Here is a 9,113-nt window from a genome sequence, read left to right as displayed (position 1 = left end):
TTAGCTCAGTGCGAATGTTGCCTGTAATCCATGGCTTCTGGTTGGGGCATGTACGTACAGTCACTGTGGGGACAACGTCCTTGATGCACTTATTGATAAAGCCAGTGACTGATGTGGTGTACTCCTCAATGCCATCAGAAGATTCCCGGAACATATTCCAGTCTGTGCTAGCAAAACAGTTCTATAGTTTAGCATCTGCTTCATCTGACCACTTTTTTTATAGACCAGAGTCACTGGTTATTCCTGCTTTAATTTGTACTTGTAAGCAGGAATCAGGAGGATAGAATTGTGGCTAGATTTTCCAAATGAAGGGCAAGGGAGAGCTTTGTACGTGTCTCTGAGTGTGGAGTAAGGCTGTCAATAATTTTTTTACGATAGAAATTTGGTCAAACTGATTTAAGTTTCTCTGCATTAAAGTCCCCGGCCACTAGGAGCACTGCCTCTGGATGAGTGTTTTCACATTTGCTTATGGCGGTATCCAGCTCATTGAGAGCGGTTTTAGTGCCAGCATCAGTCTGTGGTGCTATGTAGACAGCTATGAAAAATACAGATGAAAACTCTCTAGGTAGATAGTGTGGTCTACAGCTTATCATGAGATTCTCTACTTCAGGCAAGCAAAACCTACAGACTTCCTTAGATATTGTTCACCAGCTGTTTACATATTTGCATAGGCCCCCACCCCGTGTCTTACCAGAGGCTGCTGTTCTATCCTGCCGAGAGTGTATAACCCGCCAGTTGTATGTTCTTAATGTCATCGTTCAGCCACAACTCGTGAAACATAAGAGATTACAGTTTTTAATGTCCCGTTGGTAGGATATACGTCCTTTCAGTTCCATTTTCTAGTGATTGAGTATTAGCTAGCAAGACAGAAGGCAAAGGAAGATCAGTCACTCATCGCCTGATCCTCACAAGGCCCCCTGATCTTTTTCCGCAAAATCTCAGTTTACTTCTCCAGCGAATGACGGGGATCTGGGCCTAGTCGGGTGTCTAATGTCTCCCTCCCATCAGACTCATTGAAGAAACAGTCTTGGTCTAATCTGAGGGGAGTAATCACAGTTCTGATGTCCAGAAGCTCTTTTCAGTCATAAGAGACGGTAACAGCAACATTATGTACAAACAACGAATATATATATTTTTTTAAATAGCATGGTTGGTTAAGAGCTGACAAGACGGCAGCCATCCCCTCCTGCGCCATCTTTCAAATGCTCACATATCCAGTGCACAATATCAGAGTTAACCTGCACAAGGGAAAATGTGCATGAAGGTAACACAATATTATGTTCTTGCATCTCCTAAGTGCTTGCTCCTTACAGCAGTGCTGCAGTGGTTGCACCTACAGTTTGAAGTGGCTTTGTAATAGACCTACTTCTCATAATAAAAAGAGCATCCCTTGTGTCGTCCTTCAAATAAACAAATGCATGTCAAAGGCTCACCACTGAACCTGAGAACCAATATGACATATATACAGAGATAGTCAGAGCTTTTCCTGCAGTATGTCAGTAGAAAACACGGCAAACATAGATATTGAGAGAGAGGTTGGTAATCCACATCAAACTCCAGCACAGATGCTGTGGAAACCACTCATTCAATGAGTCTTTCTCCAGTGCCCCAGATACTATTTTAGAACAAATTATTTAGATAAATCTGTGGTTAAAATATATTTTTATACTCTGAAACTATCTGTCTATTTACATGGCAGTAATAGGGCACCCTAAAAGACGTGATATAATTTCAATGCTGTCTAACATTCACAATTTCAAATGTAGCCAGTTAATACAAATAGGACCACAACCATACTAAAATCTAAACTAAGATTTGGTGGTTAAACTCCATCAGAAGACATATATAGTAGATGACTAACTTCCCACAGTCTATTACAAAATAAATCTGAATCATGTTCTGTTTAAAAATCATTTTACAATCACATAAAGTGTTGCAGAAAATCAATGTGGATGCAAAACTAGGGTTAACATTTTCAAACCAACTTGAATTAAAGGGGTTGAGAGAAGAAAATTGTTGCCAATTTGTTTGCAATGCGCTCAAACTGTACGGGAGTTCTTTCTTAGTCTCTGACAAGCAGGTGAGATCAAAGTAAAAGTGGACAAAAGAGGCTCAGCAGTGATTTGTCCGGGGACGAGAGGCATTCCCATCTGGGAAAGTGGCTACAGCCTTGGCCGGGCCCTCAGATCACTAGCTCACTAAAGAAACCATGCCATGAGAAAAAGTACAGCAAAAAAGGTTCAAAGGTCACTTTGATTTGGTCTGGATTATTGGTACCTCCTTTTTCTCTGCAAATGGGCCAAGAAAAGGACCTGTGGCTAATAACCTTTATAATGTCAGAAAATACACTATTGTGTACTTTTTGGGGAATTTGGGGTCAATTAAAAAAGAAGCTCTGAAATTCTTGCTTTCATTTTTCAAGTTATAAGGTTCAAATGTATGTGTAGGTTGCCCTTTATATAGCATTGTTTTGGATCAAATGGATACATACTCTTTGAAAAAAAAGGTTATTGATAGACCCAAAAAAGGGTTTGATTGCTTGTTTCATATATGGCACCCCTAAAAGGTTCTATATAAAATATTTTTGTAGAGTTCTTTGATCAGAACCCAATGGGTTCTTTTCAATGAATCAAAATTGGTTTCATATAGAACCCTTGGGTTCCATGTAGGGTTCTATATGCAACCAATTTCGGTTCTACATGTATAGAACCTTACAGGATGCCATATATATGAACTAAGCATAGAACCATTTTTGGTTCTATTCAGAACCTTTTTTTCTAAGAGTGTGGTATATCATGAAGCAGTCTTGCTAACACATTTAACCAAATGGATCATGGAGATGACACGTTGTTTAACGGAATAATCCACTCATAAAAACTAATATATATATATATATATATTTATTTTGTTCATTAGTTCATTGTTGACACACTCCCAACATGTGTGTGATGATGATGATGCAGCAAGTTACAATGTGCTTTTTAAAATTCCTTTATCTTGAAAGAATGATTGCAGACATGCAAAACATGTTGGGAGTGTATCAACAGTGGACTAATGAAAAACATACCAAAACACAATTTTTGAGTGGAATATTCCTTTAACTTACTGGAGAACCATAACCAAAACACAACCAAATCTAGCCATATAATCAAGCCGGGCATGTACAGTCTGGTTCGGTTGTTAAAAATGGATTATGCCCAATTTAAAGGGGTCTTTATTCCAAAAGGTTTGATGAAAGATCGATCAAACACTGAAAGATCGTGACAAACTCATTATTGATTTGACCTACGTTTTCTAACATTAAACTTTTTTTTAAGAATAATTTGAGCATCAACCATTCAGTCCATCTCTTCCTTCCTCTCCCTCTGTGTGTGCGTGTGTGTGTTGCGAAAATCAGACTGTTCATACAGATTATTACGGAGATGCTTTGCGAGCTGCTGTAGACCATAATTAAAATACTTTCTGAAAGAAATAGCGGACCACATCTTAAGTCCCAGCAACCCAACATCTGTCAGAATCAAGCCACATCAAGACAGTCTCTCTCAGAAATGGACACCAGCACAGCGTATGAAATACATTGGTTGGCTGATGTTGTTGTATGTTTTCTGACTCGCAGGCGTCCACGATGCGCAATGCTGAATATGTTATGGCCACCTTTCTATTGACTAGTAAACTACTTATATTTGACAGACAGGGGTACCACAATACCGTATTCGAAGGGAAGACACATTTTAAAAGTTCACTCCTTAGGGAGTTTTGAACTATGGCCTTCATAGCATTCTCTCGATTAGCGCCAAAGGGCAGAGAGATGTGTAGACTGTGCTAATTACGAGAATAGTGACCATAATATGAACAAGATGGAAGTAATTTTGGCAGAAGTCATTTGCGTTTACTCTTCCGCCCACCGCTACAACATAGCCGGATCCTTAATATTAGGAAATGAATAGCCTGGGACAGAGGAATGAATGAGCATATTGTGCAGAAGGAGATAAAATATAAAACAATTGTTGACCGTAATGGGGACGCAAACATTGGATTAATGCCAATAATGATGCTTCTCCGGGTATTCAAATATTCTGGAAATATATCATGAAAAGTTTATGCTCCATCTTTTGATGTACATAAAAAGCTGTCGATTGTTAAGTCAAAATGGAATTAACGGTTTGCACTCCGGGATGGCGATGATACGAAATGCTGAGGCTATCGGTCTGAGAAAAAGGTCGTTTCCGAAAAGTTATTCTGTTGCTTGCCACTCCGTCCCCGTGCGTTTCATGCGTTATTTGGATAGGCGATGCTCTCCATCAGAAGCACACTGCTTGAAGATTCCGTTGTGAAAGTATCTCACCAAAACAAAGATTCGGACAAATGATAAAATACTAGAGCTCATAAAAATATATGTATTGCGTAATCTTTAATGACACCTGCTAGCGTTAATAAATTGGTAGGACAGTCACTTGAGGTATTTGGACCACCCTAAAAATGACTGAAATTCATATTTAAACGAATATATTCCGATTATTTGATAGTATGAAACACAACACTTTAAATTAGGCTGGTTAGATTATCTGATCAAAATCCATTAGGAAAATGTCTGAAATGTAACCTGATTATGCAAATAATTGACAAACTCGAAGGCATGGGCAAACAAATGAAATTCTCTGAAACACTCAGTTAAATTGAATCTATCAAACCACTTAAACAAACCCTAGCCTAATTTATAATATTATGAGAGACACTATTTTATTTTAATAGGCCCTAAGAAACTGAACCCTAAAACGTTGGTTCTCTGATCCTTGGGGGTGCTTGGTTAGGCTAATTGAAAATAAATAAAAACATCTTCAAACTTTTACGTAAGACTCTTACCTTCACCTGTTAGACTGAATTGATAGGGCACTTGGATATGCGCACATGTCTTAAACCACAGTGTATAATGTGGGATGTATAATTCGTTTTTTTTTTATATTTCAAAAGAGTTCAGAGGAAACCCCTGCCATCAGATGGCACGCTCTTTGAAATGCGGTTTTCCGCAATAAGCCAATGTGTGTAATGCTGTGTAATTTTATCCACGCTGCACTCTCTTGATTAACACAAGGCTGATACCTTGCCTCCCCCTTTCCTTTGTATCAATTGGTCGGAGTTCAGGCTATTGTCACTGGAAGGTTCTTTTAGATCTGTGGACGCTGTCGATCAGCGAAATCTCACGATAGACTCCTTGTAGGATCCAGAAGTTTTTGCAGTCCTCTGTAGTGAGAGCAAAGGTGACGACAACGCCAGGACGAGACCACACTGTTGTCAACGCGCCGGCTCTAATCGATGACCACGGCTTCACCAAATCACTTCAGATAAAGAGACTGCAGAGGAGCACTTCTACTTGCCAATGTTTCGTGGGCAGGATCGTTGCGTTTTGCCGACACGACAGCAAAGGCAAACGCCAACTTATTAATGGGACCCCGGATGCCATTTCTATCCATTCTTGCCAGAATCTTACGATATACAGCCATGCCACAATGGTTATAATTCAGCTCCTGTTGTTGCTGAGTTTCTTGGACCAAAGCAAGCAGGATTATCTGTCGCCGAGGCGTGCTAGGACTTCAGGGGCGCCTTGTGCCATTGGCCAGGCGTGTGACCCAAGGCAGAGGAGAGATGCTGGGGGACGCGGTGGAGTCTACGAGCACCTCGGAGGAGCACCAAGATGCAGAAAACTTTACTGTGCAACTAAATATCATTTGCAAATACATCCAAGCGGGAAAATAGACGGTTCTCTTGAGGAAAACAACCAGTTAAGTAAGTATAGGCTATAATTAATGTTGTATTTCCTTTATATATGTGTAGCCTACACGTATAAAAAAAGGTTTGGGGTAGAACCAAGCATGGTTATATGCTTGCTTCATATGGCACCCCTTAAGGTTCTACCATGAACCGAAATTGGTTCCATATTAAACCCTATGGAACCCAAGGGTTCTGATCAAAGGGTTATTTCTATAAACATATAAACCTTTAGGGGTACCATAATACATGAAGCAAGCAATAAAACCCTTTTTGGTTCTATCCAGAACCTTTTTTTCTAAGAGTGTATACATTTTGTTTTATATTGGAGATCTCATGTGGTTAATGAACACCATCTTTATACATATTTTAATAACTTAATTATAAAGGAAATATGTTGAATTGAATACTTTGTTTTAATTGTGTGGCGCTGGAAGTATCATTCCATGCGATTTGAACTAGATTTTCATTCATAGCTGTATTAAGGTGGTAGCCTATAGCCTACATTTGGCTCCCACTTCTTTCATCAAAGATGTAGAAAAGTGTGTGTATATCTTGATACCTATAGCTAAAGCTGTGACCGTAAAGTGTATATATTTGCCTCTGTGGGACAACATTGGTTTAAAATAGGATAGGCATGCTCTCTATAAAACAGTATTAGCCTATGGGGTACAGTAGATCATATAGACGACAACACCGGTAGGTAAAAGCTTGTGAAGCATACTTGTGAAGCAATCTTTACCGAACTGATCACTTCCCGCTGTTCCGCAAGTAAACTGCCTCCAGGCTACTTCATCAGGGTCAACATTACGGTGTTCACAGATAATTGGTATATTAAATGGTTTCCTCTGACTTGGGCAGTGTAATCATGTTTGTATATCTTTGAAAACGTGACCAGAGGACACTTGTTCTCGGTTTTATTTAAACACTTAGGCCTAGTCACTTATCAGACAACAGAGCTCCCATTAGCCAACCCCAAACACTAAAATGAGGCCTATTTCCATATGAACATCAGAATTAAACAGACTGGGAGACACAATAGCTGAGTCGTAGCGGATGCATTTATCCAATCAAAACCCGAAACCACTGAATACCCTACATAGACTAAATCAATGGATGAGGATAGAGCAAATAAACCCAAACGTAATATTTTTCAATCTTACATCTTCATTTGGCCAGGTCGCAATTGTAAATGAGAACTTCTTCTCAACTTGCCTACCTGGTTAAATAAAGGTGAAATAAATAAAACATTTATCAAAATTATTTGCGCGCAAATGGACTTTTGTGATGACATTTCAACCAACAATTTAAAAAAAATACACAGTACGGGCTATTTTATTGACATTTCATAGTCGTTGTATTTCCACATCCGACATTTAACCAAAACGCGTAACGTTTATTATCCAGATAAACCCAACGTTTTTCTATGCGTAATGTAGCCCAAGACCTTCGGAGCCACTGCATGTCATCAAAATGATAGCGTCATGAAGGAGACTACTCCTATAGCTGGACGTAAATGTTCTTCAGAATGCATCAATGCATAACATTTGGTTATTTGCTCATCTTCTCAGGCATCATGGAGATCACAGCAGTTGATGTTGGAGTGGTAGCGATAAAGGGGATATTTTCCGGGAGATATCTGGCCATGAATGATAAAGGACGTCTATACGCCTCGGTAAGTGTTATGTCACATATCTAGATATGCATTTAGAGGATTCGGGTAAAAAGGAGCGCTATTTGAGTCCATCTAGCCACTGTGGTGTTTATCTTGCGTAAAACCGCACCAAACTGTAGGGATTTCCCTAAACAACCTCTCTTACGTGAGGTTTGTGCGACTTCTCCAACTAATTGGCCACTGCTCTAGTTCAAGAGTTTGAAGCAGCCCAGCATTGCAAGGCAATATGACCAATCAAATGGAATGTGTTTGTGTGGGTGTCTGGTTTTACTATCTTTGTGGGGACCAGAAGTCCTCACAAGTGGGGATAAATCGCTGGTCCGTACAAGGAAAATTTTTATATTTTAGGCTTAGGGGTTTCTTAGAATTAGATTAGATTTGATTTTGATTTGATTTGGTTAGGGAAAATAGTATTTTGAATGGGAATCAATTGCTTGGTCCTCACAAAGATAGCAAAACAAACACGTGTGTGTGTGTGTGTGTGTGTGTCAGTGAATCAAGGAGGCCTAATTGAATAGCTTATGCAGTAATCATGTGAAATTGTGATTTCATAGATGGTCCAGGGCCATACATGAAGGATTAATGAAAGGACTGATTGACAATGATGGAAGGCTGACCATGATGAAAGGTTAAATCAACATTTTCTTTCTCTTTCAGGATGTGTTCAACCAGGAGTGTGAGTTCCTGGAGCGGATTCATGAGCTGGGCTACAACACCTATGCTTCAAGACACCACTCCACCCTGCAGCCCCCTGCAGGGGGTGGCAGTGGCAAACGACGAGCCAGTGCCAAGAGGCAGTGGTATGTGTCCATCAATGGGAAAGGCCGGCCAAGGAGGGGCTTTAAGACGCGCAGCACTGACAAAGCCTCCCTTTTCCTGCCTCGAGTGCTAGGCAATAAGGACCATGAGATGGTGCGAAAGCTCCGTGACAGCCAGAGGCACCCAGCTGGACAGCAGAGTCCCCCTATGGGCCGGGCTGAGCACCGGAGACGGAGACACCGGGTCAGGGGAAAAAAGGGTAGAACCAAGAGGCCTGGTGATTGACTGACACTAGCCACTGCCAGAGAGCAGTAGGCCCCATTTCTCCGCTAAGGAACACCAGTTCACGGCACATGAAACTGACCAAAAATGAACTTACTGAAATATCTGTCTTAGATACTTGGATCAGCCAGTAGCAGCACAACTATTACTTTGTTGTACAAGAACCCTCCAAAATCCTTGCTTGGCATACATGCAACTCGAACCATCCCCTACAACTATTGCAATACAAACACAAGATTTGCCTGGGAATTCGAGTTAGGCACATATATCTGAAGTTAGAGCTACCAATACACAAGTATGAAAGGATGTTACGTTTTTTCTTTGTTTTGTACATACACTTGTGAATGCAACGAAAGTCAATACAGCTGGATATCTTCCAACTGTTGTATTACCTGGAAAAAGTTGTTTTTGTGTTCTTGTGGAACTTTTTAAAGATCATAAATAATGTATGTTTATATGTGTACAGTTATTTTTTAATATCAGTTTCATTTATCAGCAGTTTTAATGTGGGAAAATGAGTGCGTGTAAGAACTGGACATCATTCAAGTGCTTACAGATACCAAGGTGGTGGTGTGCTCCATCATTCTAGTGCTTACAGATACCAATGAGGTGGTGTGCTCCATCATTCAAG

The 9,113-nt window shown here is 40.2% G+C and overlaps 1 protein-coding gene across 1 annotated transcript; it reads left to right on the top strand.

Annotated features, from left to right (window-relative positions):
- The first annotated feature begins 5,143 nt into the window (after positions 1 to 5,143).
- On the top strand, positions 5,144 to 8,495 carry fgf3 (fibroblast growth factor 3). The gene is made up of 3 exons (XM_046345127.1): positions 5,144 to 5,784; positions 7,338 to 7,441; positions 8,099 to 8,495. Exons 1-3 carry the CDS (start codon positions 5,508 to 5,510, stop codon positions 8,483 to 8,485), a joined length of 768 nt encoding a protein of 255 aa, XP_046201083.1. The 5' UTR covers positions 5,144 to 5,507; the 3' UTR covers positions 8,486 to 8,495.
- The last annotated feature ends 618 nt before the right edge of the window (positions 8,496 to 9,113 follow it).

Source organism: Oncorhynchus gorbuscha, linkage group LG04 (assembly GCF_021184085.1).
Source record: "Oncorhynchus gorbuscha isolate QuinsamMale2020 ecotype Even-year linkage group LG04, OgorEven_v1.0, whole genome shotgun sequence".
Taxonomy (NCBI): Eukaryota; Metazoa; Chordata; class Actinopteri; order Salmoniformes; family Salmonidae; genus Oncorhynchus; species Oncorhynchus gorbuscha.
Note: the sequence above shows the minus strand (reverse complement) of the source record. Positions and strands in the feature narration are given on the sequence as shown.